The sequence below is a fragment of the Pangasianodon hypophthalmus genome, chromosome 4 (assembly GCF_027358585.1).
Source record: "Pangasianodon hypophthalmus isolate fPanHyp1 chromosome 4, fPanHyp1.pri, whole genome shotgun sequence".
Lineage (NCBI taxonomy): Eukaryota > Metazoa > Chordata > Actinopteri > Siluriformes > Pangasiidae > Pangasianodon > Pangasianodon hypophthalmus.
In genome coordinates, this window is record NC_069713.1 from 8,079,457 (window position 1) to 8,103,676 (window position 24,220).

At 39.0% G+C, this 24,220-nt stretch overlaps 1 protein-coding gene across 1 annotated transcript; it reads left to right on the forward strand.

The window, feature by feature from the left end:
* The first annotated feature begins 406 nt into the window (after window positions 1-406).
* Window positions 407-18,870, forward strand: LOC113526462 (BTB/POZ domain-containing protein KCTD1). The gene is made up of 5 exons (XM_026913509.3): window positions 407-1,167; window positions 10,768-10,946; window positions 13,858-14,002; window positions 15,459-15,764; window positions 17,879-18,870. Exons 1-5 carry the CDS (start codon window positions 1,159-1,161, stop codon window positions 18,035-18,037), a joined length of 798 nt encoding a protein of 265 aa, XP_026769310.2. The 5' UTR covers window positions 407-1,158; the 3' UTR covers window positions 18,038-18,870.
* Window positions 18,871-24,220: the final 5,350 nt, after the last annotated feature.

The following is a 24,220-nucleotide window of genomic DNA, read 5'->3' on the forward strand; positions in this document are numbered from 1 at the left end:
GAGGGTTCTTTGGATAGGACGGCTTCTTCTCTGGAAGGAAAACCCATCAGAACGATGAACCAATGAAACATACAGAGTTCTAGATAAACCTTTTTTCCTTAAACATTCAGGTTCCTGTGAACCTCTTCTCTGGTTCTAAAGCGTTCTCCAGATTTTTTGGACTATTGACAGTGACCAGCAGGGGGCAAAAGAGAAAGGGAGAAATAGAGAGAGAGAGAGAGAGAGAGGGAGAGAGAGAGAGAGAGGGATGGAGGGGTTGAGGGTGGATGTAGTGAAACAGATCTGATGGACTGAGAGTGAGATAATGAACTTCACTCCATCCTGTCATCCTGTATTTATGTCCAAAGAAAAAAAACTGCAACCTTACATGAGTAATTTATTTAAACAGATGAAATAAAAGTCTCTCTCTCTCTCTCTCTCTCTCTCTCTCTGTGCGCGCTCTGGAAAGCTTTTTGGGGAAAAAGCGCGTCTCAAACGGTGTTTTAATCGATTTGGGGTTTTAACAGAGCTACATTTTTTTTTTCCTTTAATCAAAAAGACTGACTCGAGCTATAATTATAATCATCTGCCACACTTTTTCCTCTCTGGCCCTGAAACTCTCCATCCATTCTGCGGTTAATCGCCTGCGGCAACGCGGCATCCAAACTAATCATGGCGATTAAAATCGGCTTTGCTGCGGGAGAGGAGGAGGAGGAGGAGAAGGAAGAAGAAGAAGAGGAGGAGGAGGAGGGCAAATACGGGCAAGTCGTAGGCAGACAGGCACGCAGGGGAAAAACCAGCAGTGTCTTTAAGCCATTTAGCGCTCAGATATACAAAAGGAGGGGAAAAGGTCTGTTCTGCGTCCAGCGCTGATCGTCGCCAGGAGTCTTTTTTTTATCCTCTGGTATTTTTTCAGGCTGGACTGAGAGACATGAGCTAATTGTATCCTGCACTTTTTTTTTTTCTTTTTTTTTTTTTTTTTTTTTTTTTTTTTTAGCCTGGAGGGGTGTCGGAGCCCCGGAGCGACTCTCCCTCCGTATTAGTGCTCCGCGTTTCTCCGGCACGCTGCTGCATTTCTCACCGGCGCGGCGCGGGCAGCGGAGGCACCAGCGCGCAGGGCCGAGCACCAGCACAAACCGGGGAAAGAAACGGGTGCAAAAAGAAAAACTTTTTCTCCCCATGTTTCAGGTAAGGGGGGTATTTGTTTGCTTTCGCTTGGACGCAATGAAAGAATGGAAGCTTGAAGGCGCGGTCGCTTTTACGCATGTGCCGCGCACTGTACTTCTAACGCGACAAAAAAAAAAACATTTAACCACTTCCTGCTTCTCTGAACCGGATCTTTGCTTGCGACTTTTTTTTTTTTTTTTTTTATTAGGACTGGGAAATGAGAACGGTTAAACATTCACACTCGCACCCCGGGCACACAGGGTTCCCGTCGCGCCGTTTCCTAGGCTTCTTCAGACGCCGCGATTATTTGTTTAACAGCGAGGCTGCGTTCCAAACCACTTAGTCCCGTGCTAAGTAGTACACAAACGGAACAGCGTAGGGTCCTGTAATCACCATAGGTGGCGTAGAGACTTTACTGTGTAGCTTCTGGTGTTTGGAGACACTTTGGACCATGTGCCAGTCCGGAACCAGGCTCCGGTTCTCTCCGGACGCGCTGCGTAAAAGGCGCCATTGTGGAGCTCTTGGGCCCGGGGGCGCGCTCTTATTTTCCGCCGCTGTTCCTCCACTCAATCGCTGCTTTTGTGCTCGGAGAAACGGTGCTTTCTGTCTTCCTGATCTTAAACTGATCCGTGTACACACTTCCAATACAGTATATGATCAATCCTGACTGTGTTTGAGTGTGTGTGTGTGTGAGAGAGAAAGAGAGAGAGAGAGAGAGAGCGTGTGTGTGTGTGTGTGTGTGGGTTTGTGGTTTCCTAGATGAGCATGAGGAATGGAAATAAACAAATATGAGTAGTTATGGAAACTTTGACTATGAGAGAACTTTTACTGGCTCATACAGCACTTCCTTTCTGATTTCTTGCTTTCCTGTACACTCTAAAATCAAAGGTTCCTGTATAATCTTTCTCAGTCTTGTCTCAGTCTCCAATGTGCCCCCAGGGAACCTTACTGAAATACATATGGTTCACATAATGTCTCAAATCTTCTTTAGAACTAGTATTTCTAGTGAATGTCAGTACCGGTTCTGCTAGGGTTCTTACTGGTAATCTAATATCCGTTTAAGACCCAGTTATGCTTCAGCAAAGAAGATTTCTGTAGGTGTTCTCCAGATTTCTAGTTTTCCTATACACTCTAAAAACCAAGAGTTCCTGGAAGATCTTTAATGGGCTTTCCAGATTGTCTCTGGCAGAACCCTTCAAAGGAACCTTAGTGGAACATAAATAGGTCTTAAAAAGACACACATTTTCAACAAAACCCCAGTAGAATCAAGATTTACTAATTTCCAGCTCACACACTGAACGTCACTACTGGTTCTACTGGGATTCTTATTGGAAAATTAGCATTCTTTTTAGAACCAATTATGTTTCAGCAAGGTTCCTGGAAGATGATTAATGGGTTTTCCAGATTGTCTCACTGGTGGAACCCTTAAAACGTCCTCCAAGAACCTTACTGAGAAATAAATAGTTCTTAAAAGGACACTAATTTTTCAACAGAACCCCAGCAGAACCATGATTTCATCCTTGTAAGAGTACTTTATGTTTCAGCAGTGTTCCTGGAAGATCTTTTAGGTGTTCTCCAGATTTTTTCATTTATATTTCAGTGATGCTCCTGGAAGATCTTTTAGGGGTTCTTCAGATTTTTTCATTTATATTTCAGTGATGCTCCTGGAAGATCTTGTAGGGGTTCTTCAGATTTTTTCATTTATGTTTCATTTATATTTCAGTGATGTTCCTGGAAGATCTTTTAAAGGTTCTCCAGATTGTATTACTGGTGAAACCATTAAAAGTGCCTCCAGGAATGTCACTGAAACATAAATGCTGTTTAAAAGGACATTAATTTTCAGTAAAAGCCCAGTAGAACCAGCATATCTCTCATTTCCAGCACATATAGTGCCACTACTGGTTCTACTGGGGTTCTTATTGAAATGTTAAGTGTCTTTTTAAGACCCATTTATGCTTCAGCAAAGATCCTGGCAGATTTTTGTAGGCATTCTCCAGATTGTTTTCCTATACACTCTAAAATCAAAGGTTCTTGGAAGACCTTTAATGGGTTTTCCAGATTGTCTCCCTGACAGAACCCAAAAAAGTGCCACCAGAAATCTTATTGAAATGTAAATATTTCTTAAAAGAATTCAAATTCTCCCAGCAGAACCAGAATTTCCCTCATTTCCACCACATGGTGAATGTCAGCACTGGTTCTGTTGGGGTTGTGTTGAAAATTATTGCCTCCCGGAACCTTAATGACACACAAACACTTTTTTTTTTCTTTAAATGACTCTAATTTTCAATAAGAACCTCAAAAGGTTTTTAGTAGAAACTATATTCACTGTGTGTGCTGGAAACGAGGGAAATAATTTGACCTTATAGGTTCCCATTCCCTTCATTCGAGTTATTATTCTTTAAGGTCAAAGTCTATACATTAGCATTTTGTAAAGTGAACCCTATTTACTGTTTCTGATCATTGCCTCACAGGCTTTAACGTTATTAAATTCTGTAATATGACTCGCAGCCCGTAATGTTATTTAATTCCACTTTCCCCCCAGGCCTCTGAGTCAGTCATAACCTACAGACATACAGTCTTATGAGTGATTATTTTTGGGTGCTGCAGACTTGGAGCAGATTCACTGCAGACGTGTTGAGTGTAGATTTGGTGTCCTGTAGGTGCGATTTGCATTACACATAACATGATTACAGAGTCTATAGTGTTAAAGTGTCCCTGTGGTAGGCAATGCACTAGAGGGAGCTGTTGTCACCGGAGCGTGATACACCGATCCTAGTCCTGCTCCTGGAGCAGCACATTTTAGAGTTCTCTTGCTCCAATACAGAGAAAAGAAAAATATTAGAGAATTGGCATGTCCATTCCATAAAAAAAGAGTATATCTAGAACCCTATATGGTTCTTTGGTTTGTCCGTGAGGTGGAACACTGAGGGTTTTTCGTCCATCTTTCCAGAGATGATTCCACGTAGAACTCCTCCTGTCCAAACAACAATATTATCCATCCATCCATCCATCCATTCTCTCTACCACTTATCCTACACAGGGTCACGGGGTAACCTGGAGCTTATCCCAGGGGGCTCTGGGCACAAGGTGGGGGACACCCTGGATGGGGTGCCAACCCATGGCAGGGCACGATCACGCACACACCCATTCACACATTACAGACAGTTTGGAAATGCCAATCGGCCTACAGTGCATGTCTTTGGACTGGGGGAGGAAACTGGAGTACCCAGAGGAAACCCCTGAAGTATGGGGAGAACATGCAAACTGCATGCACACAGGTTGGGGAATCGAACCCCCAATCCTGGAGGTGTGAGGCAACAGTGCTAACCACTAAGCCACCAGTAGTAGTAGTAGTAGTAGTAGTAGTATGTAAGAACTAAAACACATAGAAACATGCTGTTATAGGAACATAATCAACAGCACAGTCATGTGATGCAGTTACTGTTACCAAACCAAAGCTGATTATTTTCCAATAACTTTCCAATAAGTGTTTTGCTCGTCTTGTGCCTTGTACAGCAATTTGCTGTATTAAAGAATGACACATTGTACTTTTTATCCATTTATAGTCACATTAATGTTGGGGACTGTCTGTGAAACAAGTTATCATTGTTATAGTAATCCCCTTTCCAGCCTCTCTTTGTTCTCTCTTGAAATTAATGACAAAAAAAAAACACAAACTCCTTCATCCTGAAGACATTCCCATGGTGGAAAACATGCGCTGACACTGGAGACTCCTTCCGTAAATGTTTCACAGAAAACTTCATGATTTCGAAAATGACATGTTTGTCTTTGTTTAAACACATCACCATGTTTTAATACATGTTAAAGACTAGGCTTAGATTATGTGGAGCATCCACTGTACAAGTCCTTCTGAATGAGTTTTGTATTAATTCAATTCGATTTTATTTATATAGCACTTTTAACGATGGACATTTGTCACAAAGCAGCTTTACGGAAATTACGGATATAAAATGTACATTTAGATTTATTAGAATAAACCTGTGATTTGCAGCTGGAACTATTGTCAGAGCTGCCGTAATAGAAAATGAATCAACGCCTTCTGACCAATCAGGATTGAGAAACCTTCCACAGTGCTGTGGTATAACAGAAGTGAATCTAGTTGATGATCATTTTTCTGTGTTCTGAGTGTTATGCACTAGACTTAATAAATTTTTAAATCTCTTTATTGCCCTGATTTAGAGGAGAAGAAATCCCCTGTGTGTGTAGTGTGTGTATTAACAATCAGGTGCTCAGTTACATTTCTGTTGATAACACTTCCATCGACTTTTTCTTGTTATTTTCCCTTGGGTGGATCTCTGTTGGAGCTCCTTTAATGCTTTATCAGCCTGAGCGAAGTTTGTTAGATGAGATTTTTAGAGCAACATCACTAGAACCCAGAAGGAACTGAAATCTGATATATTTTATTTGCTGTTTATGTTTGGGTGGTGTGTTTTTATTTTATTTTGTATTTTTTTTTTATTTATCTGTAGCCACTTACTGTGTCTGAGGCAACTTTTATTACTTCTTTGTGCGGTGATTTTGTAGTTAAGTCTAGTCAAGTAGATTTTTATTGCCGTCCCATTTATACACAGAAACACAGTAGGAGGAAGATCCACTTCTCTACGTGTTCTTCCCTTTGTGCTTCAAGTGGTCACTCATGTGATGTAAACGATGCACACGTTTAAGTGAAGTCAACAAGGGCACGTTGAAGATGACAATAAAACCGGGACAGGGTTTGCTGGCACGCAGCTGAAATACCCACAGTACATCAGCACAGGGTGATATGACCTAATTTAATATCGATATTATTATGAATGACGTCACATTTCAGTTTTGTGAGACATCAGTAGGGCTGGGTGATCTGATACGATGATATAATATTGATATCGTGATAAATTAGGTCACGGTATGCTTTTCTGAGATTTCGTGACATCTTTAATGTTTTTAAATGTAATTTTAAAAAAATAATTACAGATTGACTGGAAGCAGCTGATAACATGTACTTCATTTTTAAAAATTTGAAAATAAATTCTGTGTTAATTAGTTATTTATATTTATTTATATTTTTTAAAAATAAAAATAAATTATTATAAATGTTTATTTACACTATACTGTTTTATAATATAAAAATTTTGTTTTATTTTTATAATATTGTTTTATAATATATATAATTTTGTTTATTTATATATATATATATATATATATATATATATATATATATATATATATATATATATATATATATATATATATATATATATATGTGTGTGTGTGTGTGTGTGTATATATATATATATACATTATAGTTCCTCACAGTGGCAAATAAATGCTTAGACACAGAAAAGGAGAAGAAAACTACAAACCTGGAACATTTTCAAAGGTTCAGTACAAAATTTGAATGATTTTATTGTGTTATTATTTGTTTGTCTGGCTGTTTTATGTGTAACGTCATTGTTATTGATTTATTTAAAATATTTCTTTTAGATTGTTTTCTTGCTCGTATAATTTTATTCAGTGTAGAACATTTTGGTCAATGTGATTTATCTTAAATGCGTATTATAAATAAATCTTAAATGCTTACATCTAATCAGCTGCTTACCATGAAAGCTTGTAACTGTTGGTAACTTTGTAAAAGTGTATCATGTCAGTTTATCACAATATTGATATTATATGGTCATATTGCGCAGCTCTAGTAGTAAGATGAAGATCTTCAGCTCAGATGTGCGTACTTCAGCCAGGTTCTGGAGATGAACAGAGGCAGCTAAAAGCACCAGGCTGCACTTGTTGTTTAATTTTTGTTTTGATCTCTTTGTGTTTTCTACCAGATGATACTTTTGTCCAGCGCTGCTGGGTAATCTTTATACAGTGTCGGTTGTCAGACATCCTATATTTCCTGCAGTTTGATTGGATCGTATACAATACCTATCTCTGAGTCATCATTTCTCTGAGCCATTTTATTTATTTTGCAAAAGAAATGACTAATCTCATATTGTGAATATTCTTGGATGCACTTTGTTTTCATTTCATCTTCATTTTACTCGGCGTGTATTTACTCAAATGCCACATAAGTGGTTTTCTGAAAATGTAGATGATTTAAGGGTGTAAAACGTGAAATATGCCAGTATATGTGAAATGGACAGCGATATATTCACACATTTCTTACACAGGGACTCGTACAACAGATGCTCCACACTCTTAGAAAACGCTGACACTGGAGACTCCTTCCATAAAATATTAAATAAACGTTTCTTTACAGAAAACTTCACCATATCAGTGATTTATACATTTTTCTTCATCAAATAACAGCTTGTTTTGAAATCTGGTTATTATTACATTTAGATTATGTGGAGCGTCTGTTGTACGAGTCCCTGCGTCAGTTGTTATTGTAGAAATAAGCGAATATATTGCTGTGCATTTACCATATACTGGCATCAATGCACAATCATAAGCAAATGCTTTATTTATACTAGGGGTGAAATGATTGGATTATTTCAATCGATGCTCGATGTAAAAGCCATGTATTTAAATGAATGTAATTATTTTTTTGATTAGTATTGCTTAGAAATGATTACAAATTGATTATTATTGAAAAAGGACAGACAACTGGTGTGTAAAAAAAAAATTATATTTTTTAAGGGATGTGTAAATAGGCTAGCAAGGTGATTTGCCTGTAACTCTGATATTAAATTCTCTACACTTCATCCGCATTTAAAAATGAACAAAACTATTAAACTGAGGCTTTAAACTGACTCGTAGCGAGTCGTAGCAGATTCAGTGTTGTTATCAAATATTGAATGGTTCCCTTATGAATCAGTATTGTACTGTGTGGAAGCCTGAGGTTTACATCCCAGTTTAATTTTTAAATATTGGTCAAAATGGTCAAAAAAACGGCCAATTTCAAAAGTTGCATATATTCAAAAAGTATATACTGCAATATGTTTCCATGTATTTATGTAATTTTTATATATAATATATATTTTTCCATATGGTATCTTCTGGTAATGATGGCTGTTATAGTATTGACCATGGCATTATTCTAATTTTACTGCGCTACCTATGGTGTATTAACTATTCCTATTATAGCTACCCAATGTTACAAACTATTCTGTCTGGATTGTGTAACTGTGGTCTTCAGAAAGACCAGAGCCTTGCTTATTTATGACCTGACTTTAAAAAGTAGGCATTATACATCATATCGTTTGTGCACAATAACGCCCCGTCAAACATTTCCCCAAATCCGTTCATATTTTCCTCAGTTTCGTTTGTGTGTGCTATGTTAAGCTCAGATTCATCAAATTCCCTGGTGCAGTGGGTAGTGTTGCTGCGTCCTCATGGGGACCTCCAGAGTCTCCAGATCAATCCTGAGCCCGCATCACTATCTGTACGAGTTTCGCATGTTCTCTTGTGTCCGTGTGGGGTTTCTTCTGGGTTCTCCAGTTTCCTTCCACTGTCCAAAAAATACCCACAGATAGATTAGCTACTCTGAATTGCCCCTAGGTGTGGATGAGTATGAAAGTGTGTATACATTATGGCTTGTGATGGACTGGTGTCCCATCCAAGGTGTATTCCCGGTTCAGTAAAACAATTAGTGAAGATGAATAAATGAATCAAACTTCCTAGTTTTTTTCTTAATATATAGAGACACATGGAAATTTGATAGTGTAGGAAGTAAGACACCGTAGTCCTGGTGTGTGGAAACTCTTCCTCTCTCATTTTTACATGTACAGATACAGCGAAGCTCCCTGTTGTTCCACACTCACTAACTTGAAGTGACAGGGTTCCCTGCCTCACTCTCTAACTCTCTCTCTCACTCACACACACACACAGACGCACACACACACACAGTAGGAGTGCAGGATGTAAGTGAAATAGTGAAGAAACGCATTATGTGTGTTGTGAGTGTGATCCCATTCCTTGTTCCTGCAGCTTAACTCAGGTCTGTGTTTTGAAGAGCAGCAGTGTGTCCCCCCTGAGGCATCCCTGGCAAACTCTCCTGATCTCTCTCTCTCTCTCTCTCTCTCTCTCTTGCACACACACACACACACACACTGCATTTCTTAAGCGACGAATGGCTTCTGATGGAGCTCTCTCTTATCAGCAGCAGCACAAATGCAATGCAAATGGAGCCGTGCTCGCCGAAAGGCCTTCTCTCTGAGGCAGGCTTAATTGGTAAAGAGGGAGGAATGAAGGTGTGAAAACTACACCAACCACGCGATCAAAATACGGATGGTTTTAAAAAGCTCTGATTTTTTTTTTCTTTCTTTCTTTTTGTAATAATTATAATGAGAGCAGCCGTACTATAATTTTCCATTTCATTGGTGAAGAGAGAGCGTTTGTGACCTGCAAAGTGTTTTTATTCATGGTGTCGCTAATGTAGCTGCGTATTTAGAAGTGGGTCAGGGACACCTCACACATGGAGGCTGACTTTCTCAGCATCTGCTCTAATTAACATTACAGAACTCATGGTAAGAGTTTTTGTTTCTTCAGTTTTACACAGGATAATGTGCATAGCAAGTAATAGAACTCGGTTACACTGAAACCAAAGGACCATGGCAAATCACAGGGTTATATTAATCTGTTTATTCTAATACATTATTGTTTCTATAATAACAACATAAAAATGGACTGGTATGGTGGACGCTCTACATAATTTAAGACGTATAGTAAACAGATTTTAAAAATGAGTTGGTAAACAACATTGTTGATACGGTGACATTTTCTGTAAGGAGATATTTATATAACATTTATGGAAGGAGTCTCCAGTGCCAGTGCTTTTTGACAGTAAGTTTTCCGCTATGAGAAAGTCTTCTTCAAGACAGAGATTTCTCTTTTTTTTTTTTTTTTTTTTTTTTGGGTTTCTCAGTATCATACTAAGCTGTTGTTTTTTATCTTACTATATTCAATAGATGGAAATAAAGAGAGGCTAGTGAGGGAACTAAGTGAGAACGGATGGGATGTTCCACAACATTAAACGTAACTATAAAGGATAAAAAAAAAAAACGTCATTCTTTTCGAAATACAATTTGCTAGCAATGGCAAAATTGTTGTTGTATAAGAGAGATAAAACACTTGGAGAGTGCTGCTATATATATATATATATATATCCTTCATTAAGCTACATACATTTAAATTCAATTAAACTCTATTGTTGTATATACAACAGTGATTCTGGTTGTCCAAGATGGCCGTCTCCATAACGTTACAGCGTTCACCTAGAAGATGAAGCTTTGATGACAGTTAGTCACACTGTGTCCTAAACCACATCAGAAAGTCCGCGAGGATGCAGGCTGAGGCAGAAATGTACAGAAAATATGTTGCTTGACATTCCTGCTTGATTTGTTGCTTGCTTACTTGCTCCAGTGTCAAATGAAAAATAAAAAAAGACACCAGAAGACACCAAACATGATTTACCTAAGTGTCTACGTTTAGGAAGTGGAAAGTTGTGTCCATTTTTTTTTTATCCACAGTGCCATCCCTTAATATTCCTTTATATTATGCTGTTCTGACCTGATAGCTGACGTTCTGTAAGAAAATCTATAAATAATTTCAGTTCACTACTGAAACAAATCTGTCAGTGTCTCTCCAAACATATCACTAATTTGTTGTTTTGTCATTCAAAAGGATAATCGCTCCAGCATGTCCAGGCCGATGATCACCAGGTCTCCAGCGTCTCCTCTCAGTAATCAGGGCATCCCGACGCCAGCGCAGCTCACCAAGTCCAATGCGCCTGTGCACATCGACGTGGGCGGCCACATGTACACCAGCAGCCTCGCCACACTCACCAAGTACCCCGAGTCCAGGTGAGGCTCGAGAGTCTTTCAATAGTAGTGTCTAGCTTTTACATTAGAATGTTAATGGCCAGCGTGGTAGGTAGCGTTGCCGTCTCTAACAACTCCTTGAGCTCGGGTTACTGTCTGTTTGGAGTTTCACAAGTTCTTCCTGTATCTATGTGGGTTTCCTCCAGGTTCTCCAGTTTCCTCCTACCTCCAAAAACATTCTTGGAATTGGATTCGCTATGCTAAATTATCCATAGGTGTGAATGTGTGTCTACATGGTGCCCTGTGATAGACTGGAATTCCATCCAGGGTGTATTCCCAACTCACACCATGTTCCCGGGAGCATGGTGGTTCCGGATCCACCATGACTCATGACACCACAGTCTGGTGTTAACCAACCTTGAATTAGGGCTTCACTGTTTACTGTACATTAATCGTGATCTCAGTTAACTTTGCTACATCTAACTAAATATTGGCTTTTATTTACTTTATTTATTTCTTGAAAATCACAAGCTTCTCATCCACGTTTTAACCTTCTCTCCTCTAATTCCGTAATGTAATAAACATACATTAACAGTATGAAAGGACACTAGTGAATGATAAAGGGGTGAAGATCATCTTTGGAAAGTGGGATGACTCGCATATGAAATGGATGTGTCAGCATGACGTCATCTCGCTGTAACGCCGCGTCAAAGCGCATTCATCAGAGACCGACGCCGCTCACTCACTCACACGTGCGGCCTGGACTCTCGCTGCCCAACGTCGTTTCATTGAAGGTGGCCTGTGAAAACAGTTCATCAATCATATTTTAAAGCATTGTTGCATTTAATCCAAAAGCTAAACATTATTACTGCTGTAAAAACATGAACTACGGAAACTGGTAACACGCCTAAATGCCAGTAAGACCATAAGGCAGTATAGTAGTCTTTTGTAAATTGCTTCCACTCCATCCAAAATCATCAACTGAGGTTTTTTGGTATGCCTGTTAGTTTTTGCTGGAAACATTTTAGCCCACAGAAAACATTTCTACACAAACAAAAAGGAGCTTGTGTGCATCCGTAGCAGGCCGCAGGATACGAGATCCATCTGGAGGCTGGGAGCCGGAGCGCTCAGGCCAGACCGCAAGCCCAGCGCTGAGGCCAGGGGCCACTTCCTCAACCAGATGGCCCTTGTACCCCCTTCACGCTGAGGATCTACCATTTTAATCAGATTTTTTTTCTGTAACTACTACTTTTGGGATATATTTGTGCTTAGCTGTTTACATTAGAAGGAAATGTCATTTCTCTAGGACCATGGTGCAACACACAATACAGTAATACAGTACACAAGACTACATAAAGTGCAAATACACAAGAGTGTGAGATGAGTGCAGGACAATAAGTACACAGAACAATAAATACACAGTACAGTGAACACACAGGACAATAGAAACACAACAATCTGTGATGATAAAATTAAAGTAGAGTCTATAACAAGGCTATGTTAACAATATTTCTGTCACTCCAATGGATTCATTACGATATGCTCCCTAAACTCGACAAGGATGGAATCTGATCCATTCGGTGTAAATGTTATTATGTTATTAAAACAAAAAAGAGCTTGTGAATCCAGATAAATGCCATGGATACCAGAGGGTGTGCTTTTATAGGAAAATAATCAACAACAGGGTGTCACAGGAATCACAAAGTGTGTTACTGTTACCACCCCAATGTTAATTACTTTCCTATAATAGCATGTCTCGAAGTCTTTTATTCCTCTTATACCACAGCAATGTGCCAACAATTACAATTTTTTTTCATTAAATAAAGAACAACACATCTTATTTTTATCCATTTATAGTTACATTCAGTGTTGTGGAGAAAAAAACACAAACCTCAAAGATTTTCCCGTGGTGGAAAAGGAACAGCTGGGTGAACTCCGCAAACAAACACGCTAATGACCAAATCTGTGATTGGTCTTTAGAAACAAGGCATGGCCAAGCCTGTTCACTCCACGTATCAAATAGGTTTCACTAAACTTGCCATCTTCGACCCTTGATTTATTTAATAGTCCCACATACCACTTTTATCTTATTTCCTTTTCTTGTTGTAAATGTGGAACAAATAAGCAGCTCTTCCTCATCCTCGCGTTTTAGCATTAGTTTAAGTACTCCTGCATTGCCGTAGTTGATGCTGTCGGCACTTTGCAGTGAGCAGTCTTCTTCCTGTAGACATGAAATTTCAATAGTGCCACCTGCAGTACTGGAGCACTTGTACATTTGGCCAATACCAAACTGGCAGAGAAAATGCACATCACAAACATCTTCATGGAACCCTCGTTGATGCCTTCACGCTCAGCTTTCATTCTGGGCATTGAGCAACAGGTCATGAACCTCAACCAGTCTGTTCTGGGGAAAAAAAAAACATTTATTCATTCGTAACAGCTTAACCTTGTCTTAACCCTGGTTTCTGTCAATCCAGATCCTATCCCAGGAACACTGGGGGTAGGTAGATGGATAGATGGATAGATCAGAAGGATTTAGAAACTCAATCAGACCAAGGGGCAAGTTAGAGTCACCAATCCACCTACCGGCAGGTTTTTGGAAGGAAATCTATGCTGACAAGCGGAGAACATGCAAAACTCCGCACACAGACAGTAACCCAAGCTCAGGGTTGAACCAGTGACCATGGAGCTGTGAGATGGCCACTCTAACCGCTACACCAACCAAAAATCATACAAAATACCACATATCTACTTGAATGGGTGCATTTATTAGTGACATTTGCTGTTCAAGGCCCTTATCAGCCCTGAGTCTGATACTCTTTATTGCAATGGTGTATCTCTTAAAAATAAAAGCAGTAAGAAAATGGAATGTAAATGTGTGCTGATCATTATAGTAGCAATTTCTTTTTAACCATCTCTCTCTCTCTCTCTCTCTCTCTCTCTCTCGGAGCAGAATTGGCCGTCTTTTTGATGGCACGGAGCCCATTGTTCTGGACAGCCTGAAGCAGCACTACTTCATCGACAGGGACGGTCACATGTTCCGCTACATCCTCAACTTCCTCAGGACGTCCAAGCTCCTCATCCCTGACGACTTCAAAGTGAGCGAGAGAGAGAATGAGAGAGAGAGAATGAGATCTGGGGTCAATGATGTGTCCCCATCGTATATATTATCTAAAGCTTTTCTTCCACTGATGGATTGAAGCCATTATGATGGCAGCTGATGTCAAACATTACAATCTATTGAGCAGAATGCACAGATGGCGAGAACAAGCATTCGTGACACAGAATTTGCTGAACAGAACATAGTCATTGAGACAATACATATGCACAACACCATGTATAGTAAACACTAAGTGCTCTGTAATCAGACGTGCACATTTCAGCCTTTGTTCTCACCATAAAACGCATTTGCATTCCAGTGGCCTGCTCTTGTGTGTCATTTGGCCCTTAATTACAAATTTGCCTTGGGAGAAAACAAATAATCCCATTATCTGATGGTCTGTCCATGGGGAAACTATGTCAGCTAAAATAAGCAAAGACTCCAGAGTGGCTCAGGTTCACAGAAAGGCTACATTTATTCAGAGATTCTTGGAGAGTTCATGGCTATTCGGTTGTTGTATAATCGCCTCACAATTACCCCATTAGTGGTTTTCATGTCTTGTTTTCATATGTATTAGGCATGTTGCATTTCCTGCGAGTGATTCACTATTGCTGATTATACCCCAGCGCTGTTAAATTCTCCAATCTGATTGGTTAGTAGTTCCAGCTGCAAAGCAAATCACGGGTTTATATTAACGCAATTGTTCTAACGTTATCGTTTCTATAGTAACACCTATTGGACTTTCTACAGCAGACGCCTCACATACTCTTATAAAAATTATTAAAAAAATATTAAAAACCTGTTGTTTAACCAAGAAAAACATGTATAATAGTTATATAGATATGGAGAAGTTTTCTATGAGGAGATTTTTGGAAGGAGTCTCCAGTGTCAGAGCTTTGTAAGAGTCAGAGGTAACACTATTACTTTAAATCCTCAGGACAGGAATTTGCATTCTTGGTAAGAAACTGCATGTTTTATCTTATTTACATCAAGAGAGAGGGGGAAAAGGAGAACCTGGTGAGGGAATGATTGTTTGTAGCTGCTATAACGTAAGTGATACTGGGAACTAATTTATTTCACAGATGTTTTATAACATTAACATTAAATGTAACTAGAAATAGAATTTAGAAGGACAGAGTAAAAATTAACCTCTTGAGGTTAAACAAAATGGCTTCCTTCCAGTAGGGTTCCCCCTCCTAAAACATCTATTTGTTGTAGCATCATCGTTGATGTGTTTAGTTACCATAGAAACTGTTGATAATTTGGCTGTGACTGACGTCTTCTGAATTAGCAGACGAGCTGCATGGAATGTCCTTGAGACGTACATTGAGCTGACATTAGCTGGATGTGTGTGCTACCCAAGACATCTTGTACATGAGTCTCGTACAGTCCTCTTTTGTTCACTTATCTAAGATGTTATCCATCCATGATTCATTGTTGGATTGTCCATGCAGGACTTCAGTCTGCTGTATGAGGAGGCGCGGTATTTCCAGCTGCAGCCGATGCTGGTAGAACTGGAGCGCTGGCGTCACGAGCGTGAGCTCAACCGAATCTCATGTCCATGCGAGTGTGTGGTGGTGCGCGTGGCACCTGACCTGGGGGAGCGCATCACGCTGAGCGGAGACAAGGCCCTCATCGAGGACATCTTCCCAGAGATCGGAGACGTCATGTGCAACTCGGTGAACGCCGGCTGGAACCACGACTCCACGCACGTCATCCGCTTCCCTCTAAACGGCTACTGCCATCTCAACTCTGTTCAGGTAAAGGCGTGGTCTAGATCACTAACTAAACATTTAATCATGGTCCAGCTGTATTATCCAATCAGGAGACTTTTCTGCAATGAGATGGTCCTTTCTGTCTCTCAGTTATTTTTGGATAACTCGTTCATGGGTCGGCTATAAATGAATTGGAAGCAAAGCCGTAGCTTGATGAAGTAGAGGCAAGATGGAAGGTTTGGCAAGATGGCTGACCTTTGATCGAAACTTCTACTTCCATTGTTGTTGAAAATGTCTTTCTGCTAAAAATATTTGCAGTGTGAGGAAATTAGGAGTGTAGTGAAGAAGAAAGTATTCAGAAAAGAATATGGCTAAGCAGCTAAGGGCTTGAAACTGTTGCTAGCTACATGACTTCAAGGCTAGTTAGCTAAAACACTTGTATATCCTTCATTATTTAACCAAGATTGTTGATTGCTTAGATGTAGCTTATGAAAGTGCTGTTGTGAATGCAGATTTTCAATCCGTTTGTTCAACTCAAGTTTGTTCAAGTTTGTCAAAAAAAAAGATTTTGCTAGGGGTTTTTTTTTGTGCAGTTACTTTCTCATAGTATTAGGTTCACTAGTTTTGCAGTAGTCTAGTCTATGCAGATCTCAAAATGTACTAAAGTGTTGCAGTTACTGTTACCACTACAACGTTGATTCTTTTAAGTTGTTTTTTGTTTTAAAAATACTGCCTTCATCTGTATCCAAGGGAGTGAGATGTGAAATTAAGAGTAGCAGCACATAACGACATGCATGCACACACACACACACACACACACACAATTGCTGGTAGGTAGTCCTCAGGCACAGCCCATAATCCTGTTTGGTTATTAAAGTGAGCCCGCAGTGGATGCTGTATCTGGGCCTAATGGAGCCAGGATGTGTGTGTGTGTGTGTCTGGAGGGTGATGCAGAGGAGCGAGACCTTTGTAGTTTTGGCAGGGGGGTTGCAGGCAGCCTGGAGCGACTGGAGGTTTGGGGGGTTGGAGGTTCAGGCTCTGAGATTTTGTGCTTCCATGCTGCACAGGCTCTACTCCCTAAGGCCTTTTGATGGAATGTGATGATTGTGGACCCACAAGGACATACACGACACATAAAGACACACACACACTCATACAAAAGCACACACTCAGTCTGTTTTAATACATACTTTCTTTTCTTTTTTAATAATTTGAAGGGAAGATATAGATTTGCTACAATTTTCATTAAATTAATCATTAAATATCATTAACCAATCATCATAGCCTAACCTAGCCCAGTATCTGACGTCTATATGTCATTCTGAATGGTTACACTTTATATTAAAGGGGTTGTTTGAAAGTTTAGAGCCTTCTGCTGCATACAAGGAAAAGTGCAATGATGCCTTTAACACACCCTAGCTATGTTCAACCTGCATATGCTTTGCGAGTTTTCTTTAAAGGAAAAGCAGCAGAGCTGTGCAGCTATGTCCCGGATGGGGGCGGAGCTAATTTCCAAGCAGGAAAAATACAACAGATGCTTGAAATTAAGAAACTTGAAAAAGATGCATTGCATTGCAATACTTTTCTTAGTAGACATGTTTAGTTTGTGAATGATTCTTTTTTTTTTTTTTTAAATAAACAGATCAGCATCAGTCATTACTTTATGAGTCATTACTTTTGTGCTGCAAATGAGCTTCAGAACCATGAACCAAAAGCATGAAGCAAAAGCACTATTTTCCATAGTCAGTGAGTCAAATGTGTCCCATTTGAGCTCTTTTGGTGAGAGCTGGAGATTTCCATTGTTTGTGTTTCACAATAATAGTCTGTATTCATCTCTAGTATCTTTTAATTACGTACTGTATATGATTATCTAAAGGTGATTGGATGTGTTGGATGCGTCAGAGTTCTTCTGCAGATCTTCCACCATGTGGTATCCTAACAGATGAATCATTGGAAAAAGTAGTCAGAGTATAAAGTGTATTTTAAATATATATTCTAGAAAATATGTTCTGAATGCCTCACTCTTTTAAAAAGTCCAATATATTTGATCTTCGACAAGTTTTAGAAATATGTTAATATGATAACTGTGTCAGTGTCCATGTAAAGGTGTGTGTCTTTCTCCCTGTCTGACTATGTTATGCGTTTGCGTTCGGTTGCAGGTCCTGGAGCGACTACAGCAGCGCGGCTTCGAGATCGTGGGCTCTTGCGGCGGCGGCGTCGACTCGTCTCAGTTCAGCGAGTACGTCCTGCGGCGAGAGCTCCGGAGATCTCAGCGAGGACTCCAGACTAACAGGATAAAACAGGAGCAGCTGGACTAGAACCCAACTCTAGAACCGCCTCACAGACTTCCAAAAAAGATAGAAAGAAAGAAAGAAGGAAAGAAAGGCCACACACGGGCCATGAAGAGAGCAGACATTTCAGCAGTTGCCGAGCTCTTTGGGACACTTGAAATGATTTTTTTTTTAAGGAAACTTGAGGAAGAAAGCATTTTTTGGTGAGGATTTGTTATATATGATCTGTGATGACCTTTGGGAAGATCAGGACTGTCCAGATGAGGACCTTGTTGAAAACGTTGTCCCTTTCCATACATTAAATTTCAACGCAAACGTTAAGACATCATGTTCTGTTTGCAGTGCTATATACAGTATATATAAAAATATGCATATATTTTGCTATTTCATATAATTGACCCATGGATGTTGTTTCCTAATAATGTCATGAATAGGTTTATTACAGATCTCAACACATTGGGATGTGTTTTTTTTTGTTGTTTGTTTCATATTATAATGTACAAGCAAAGATTGTGTACTTTTGTTCATCTAAACTTCCTGATCATTTTCTGAAGTTGGTCATTGAAGATTGTCTTGTGATACATTTTACATATGTATTTACTTTTACTCAATATGATTATAAGATTAACATGAAATGTATCAAAAATTCCAATTTTAAATGAGATAAAATGCCACTTATTTACTCTTAATTTATGATCGGATATGATGTTTATCAGCTATTTTCATTTGTAAGTATGTTTTTTTTTTTTCCTCTTTGGCCTCAAACCTCTTTTTGACTGAATTTGTAATTACATTAAATACAGGTTCCTTCTGAAAGCTGTCAAAACTGAGCAAGTCATTTTGGCATCACGCCACCTCGTACTCGCGCATCAGTCTTACACTTCTTGTACTATGTACAGGGAAAGAATTCGTAATATTTGGTAAATATTGAAGCTTGAAAAGCAGACAATTAGTTGTTATTGTTGACGGCAAATTCTTAAAAGAGTGTCTTTCGATGTTTTTCTGAACGGTTCCTGATTCTTAGTTTATTCTACTTAACAGCAACATTTTCATTTGATTGACACATTAGCTTGTCCATAAGCTCTGTCTATCTATCTCCATCATTCATTCTTCTTCAATAACCTCTTTATAGCTCCTGAGTCTCTGGTTTGAGCCTGAGCTCGGGTTGCTGTGTGGAGTTTCACAAGTTCTAATCATGTTCCTGTTGGGAAGTGGTAGCTCAGTGGTTAAGACATTGGACTACTGCTCAGAAGATAATGAGTTAAAATCCTAGCAATGCCAAGCTGCCACTGCTGCGTCCTTGTGCAAGGGCCCTTAACCCTCAACCACTCACTTGTCTAAATGAGGCAAATGTGAGCAGCTCTGGATAAGGACGTCTGCCAAATGTGTAAATGCTCCTCCTACAACCCAATGTAGGTGGATTGCCTAGGTGTGAATGTATGTGCATGATGTGCAACAACATACTGGTGTTCCATCCAGGTTGTATTCCTGCCTCACAGCCAGTGTTCACTCAAAGATAAGATCCAACATGACCCTCACCAGGATAATGTGCTTACAGAAAATTAATGAATAAAGCTTTTTAATTTGCAAAATATAATTTGATAGAAGCACATTACTTCTTGAGAAAACATTAAATACAAACAGTTACAAACTGTTCATTGACCTTCGGACATTTTTTTGTTACATCCCCTCTACCAGCGTCTCCTGGTGTGCCAGTGACGTATTAAGCTCTATTTCAAAGTGCCCTTGCCCCGAGCACTGATTCCTCACAGCAGCCACCATTTCTGCACAAGCTTCAGGCTCAGCCGATGGAGTCTCACCGGTCCATTAGCAGAACTTTTATTTCTGGAGCTGGTCTGTAGAGAGAGGTCTGACGACGGTGTCCCACCAGGATGTAGGACACATGGGGTAAGAGATTATTCTGGTTCATTTCACATAAACAACAAGATATTATTTACTAGGTGGTGGTACAAAAAAGTGGTATAGTGTTCCAGCAAAAGACTTTGTAAAACCCTTATAATACTGCAGAACAGTAATGTGGTCTAATCGACTTCCCCTCCGACATTTTCCCTCAAGGGAATACCTGTCTTCATCTCAGGAGCCATTTCAATAGTTTATTAGCTCAAGTGAAATTTCTTATCCTTTGGAAGTCTGGGGGATCAAGTCGATATGACTGTAGCAGAACTTACCCAGAAGGCACTGAGATTTGATCCTGATCCTTTTAAAAAACAAGGTCAGATATAACAGGAAATGTCAGTAGTAGCACTCCAATATGAACTCCAGATTTTTGTAATATCCAAACTGGGCTTGATGTAGCTAAATCTGGCTACCTAGTTAGCAAGCAAGTTATTGATAACGTTACTGTACTGTATACTTTGGCAGAACTTACTCAGAAGCCTTTGTGGTTTAAACCAGGGGCCTCATTTATAAAACATTCATACGAACAAATTTGATCCTTCTCACAGTACACTGGCATACGTGGAAATCAACTTAAAGGACATTCCCAATCAGTATAAATGAATTATTTTATCGCTGCAATTCTATTATAAGATTACTCAGGACACTGTTGGGTTTCTGTGTGTAGAGTATTGTGACTCTATATTTAGCTGCTGGTGAGCAAGGCAATGGGAAATGGGAGGGGTGTGAGCACCATGCTGGGCAAACAATTCACACCTCTCCACAATAACATTGGTACAGCAAAGTATAAAGTTATTAAACCTAGTAGACTAGGTAAAAAAAACGAAAAACCTATAAAAAAAAATTGTAAATTCTTAAAGCCCTGAGTGTCCACTTTCCTATGAGGCATTAATCATTCACAAAAGAATTCAATGCTGAACCTGGGTAACCCCAAAACAGGCAGAATTTCCATTTCTTGGCCTCTGGTAAAAAATAGTTAAAATGGTCCTATGTAAAAATTCATGAAAATTTGACATGAAAATAAAATAAAATACCAATCTTCCAATTTCCATACATTTTTTTTTTGCTATTGACACCTCTGTTAAAACAACAGCAATTTCAGACTCACTGAAATTTCTTTCTTTCTTGCCATCTGAGTCATTTTTATGTGTGCAAGTCGCTGGAAATAGTGATATGTTAGATATTTAATGGGCAGAGCAGAGAATGGTTCATATGTGGTCAATTCCAGGAAAATGTTTAATTTATAAAGTTGCAGGATTACAGTATATTCAACCATACAGCCATTTTTATATGTTATTTGTAAGCAAATGCTGAAAATTTTCTTAAGAACAAATTTAGAAAATATGTTTTATAAATTAGATCTTAGATCCTTTTACTAGTTAGCAAGTAAGCTAGATTGCACGCTGGCTAGTTGGTAAGCTAACATAAGTCTATAAAGAGTTTAAATCCCAAAGGAAATAACTTAAAATGAATTGTTGTAGCAGCTTAGTTTCCATAAAACTTGACCTTACTAGCCTATTGAACCTACTCATCCACCGGGCAATTAATCGTCTCTCCCAGCCATTGGTAGCATTAGTAAAAGATAATGAGGTCATGTTTAAGAAATATAATTTAAGAACATTTTTCTTTAATAACATATAAAATAGAAGCAATATTTGGCTGTAGATTTTTACCGAATGGACTCTCTTCATGTGTTTAACAAATGTTAGCCTACACTAGCTGTTCTGTCATTGTTGACGCTGAATAGTAAAGTTTTTTTCAGTCCATTCTGCTCATGTTTAATAGCAGACTGATCGAAGAACACATTGTTCCTGTACACAGTGATGAACGAGGAGGACTGATACACGCAAGCCCTGTCAGATGCTTTCAGATGTCTAACTCCAGCATGGTGATCCAGAGCAAACAGCGCCTGAAGGCTTCACGTCTGGCAGGATCGCCTCTGTCTCACACCTACTTGACATTAGTTCCAATTTGTCTCTGTTTCAGCTCGTATCTTGATTTCACTGAGAAGAAAACAGGAGCTGCTGCAGATGGACGGAGCTGGGACACAATTCACGCAGCTTTTTTTCAGGTGATTTTTGACTACATTCAAACAAAGCAGAATCTGATGTTTATCTTCAGCATTGGATGCATTAAGTTTTATTTCAAGACTTGACATTGGATAAAAAATACAACGGCTTTCAACTTGAGCTACTTTTGTTGAAGAATATGTACCACATTTTCTGGACTAGAAGGCTATAGTGTATTGAGACTATATTTTACATGCAATTTTAACTCATTTTTCCTCAATTTTAACTCAAATTAGTTTAGCAAGTGTTTATGTGTAATTCTTTTTTTCAGAGCCAAATGTCTAAGCTTTTTGTCTAAGCCACATCACAGTTGATAACTGCACATCAGCAAATATAAATCAGGGCCTAGCTTTAATAACTAGAGCCACTGCTGGGCCCTTAAACAAGACCCTTACTGCTCTTTTCCTCGGGATGGTGTGGCACAGCTTGGGTCAAATTACCTATAATTGCCCACATTGTCAGTTGAGGTTTTTTTTTTTTTAGCTAAAGCAAGGTTCGACTTTTAAAAAACTCTGCTAAATAACATTCAGAGCCATTTCATGAGCCAACCAGCTCATGAAAACTTTAGTCTTGACTGAAGCACTGTCCTCCTCTTGATTTTCTGCCTATAAAGCCTGACTTCAGTCTCCAGAAGTATACTGCATGCCTAATTTTTATTAGTAGTAATAATAAATGTAAACTAGGTAGCTAGCTAAGCTAGCTAGTTTGCTGGTTCAGTAGAAAATAGATTCTTTTGATTTTTGTATTCTAAGAACAGCTTTTTTTGAACACAGCCTTGGATGTTTTTTGTTTTTCGCACCATTCGGTGACTCTAAAGTCTGTTGTGTGTGAAAATCCAAGGAGATTCTGAAATACTCAAACCAGCTCATCTGGCACCAACAACGAGAGCATGGTCAAAGTCACCGAGATCAGTGACATTTTCCCCCCCAGATTTTCCCTGATGCTTGATATGAACATTACCTGAAGTTCTTGACCTGTAGCTCTATGATGCTATGCATTGCGCTGCTGCCATGCGATTAGCAGGAGTACAGGTGTTCCTATTAAAGTGACCAGTGAGTGTATATTGATTTTTTTTCTCTAAGTCGACCGAGTTTAGGATTCTAATGCACTCACATTGTAGTTATTTCCCCATAAATATGTACTAAAACAATATAATTGTTATTTTTTCTGTATCAATGAAACCTTTAAAAGGGTTTTTTTATGACAGCCAAAAGTTTTCTCACTCAACCTGTTGTTAAAATTTACCAGTTGGTGTTGGTGATACACACACTGTGTACAGCTCACTCACTGATTGCATATTAAAAACAAGTTCTTGCATAGCCAGTGAAATTTCTTTATATGTATGTGTGTGTGTGTGTGTGTGTGTGTGAACTGGTAGAACATGGCTAATTGGACATTTTTGCTAAGCACTGTCATTTGGTAAAATGTGAAACCCCCAGGAGGTGGTCTATGCCAACAGATAATTAGCAAACAACTTTCCCTAATTCCCCTCTAATATCTGTTCCATTATGTTCCAATCATCACACCATGATTTCAGGATAATTTTCCTCACACATCTTCAAACTCTATCTATACAAGGCTTTTTTTTTTTTTTTTTTTTTTTGTATTGTTTTGTTTTTGGAAAATCAATTGACTTACTTCATTTTTTTTCCTCTTTTCTGTTTCCTTCACAAAATGTGATTGTGCCTCCGGAGCTTTACTTTAGACACCGCCTCACTTAGAGGAAGTAGGAAGTGAAGTTTCAGAAATACCGTTTTCACCACAGTGCCGTTGAATTCTCAGTTCTGATTGGTCAGAAAGTGTTCATTTTCTTTAATAGCTGCTCTGACGGTAGTGATGGCAAGGTAATAACCAACCAATAAAAATGCAGAATTGTTAACATTTATGGAAGGAGACTCCAGTTTCAGCTTTAGGTAAAAGTCAGAGGTAAAAGCTGTAACTTTACTTTTAACTTTTCCACCACAGGAAAGTCTTCAGGACGGAGGAGTTTGTGCTTTGCAGTTCATTGGTAACATGACAAGTTGTGTTGTCAAGCTTTTTTGCCTTATTAACTTTAAGAAAGAACTAAAACAAAGAACTAAAGTGTCATTTTTAACTAATAATAAAATGTAATCGGGAAATTGCTGTGGTGTAAGAGGAATAAACCACTCTGGAATGTGCTGTCCTGAATACTTATCACTGTTTTATTCCTCACTTATGAAAATGTACCAGCCATGTATCCACT

Bases quoted from the DNA above. Each gene is read 5' to 3' on its own strand.
- LOC113526462 (XM_026913509.3), top strand. The intron at 10,947-13,857 runs GTGAGGCTCGAG...CTCTCGGAGCAG, and splicing joins ACCAAGTACCCCGAGTCCAG to AATTGGCCGTCTTTTTGATG. The intron at 14,003-15,458 runs GTGAGCGAGAGA...TTGTCCATGCAG, and splicing joins TCATCCCTGACGACTTCAAA to GACTTCAGTCTGCTGTATGA.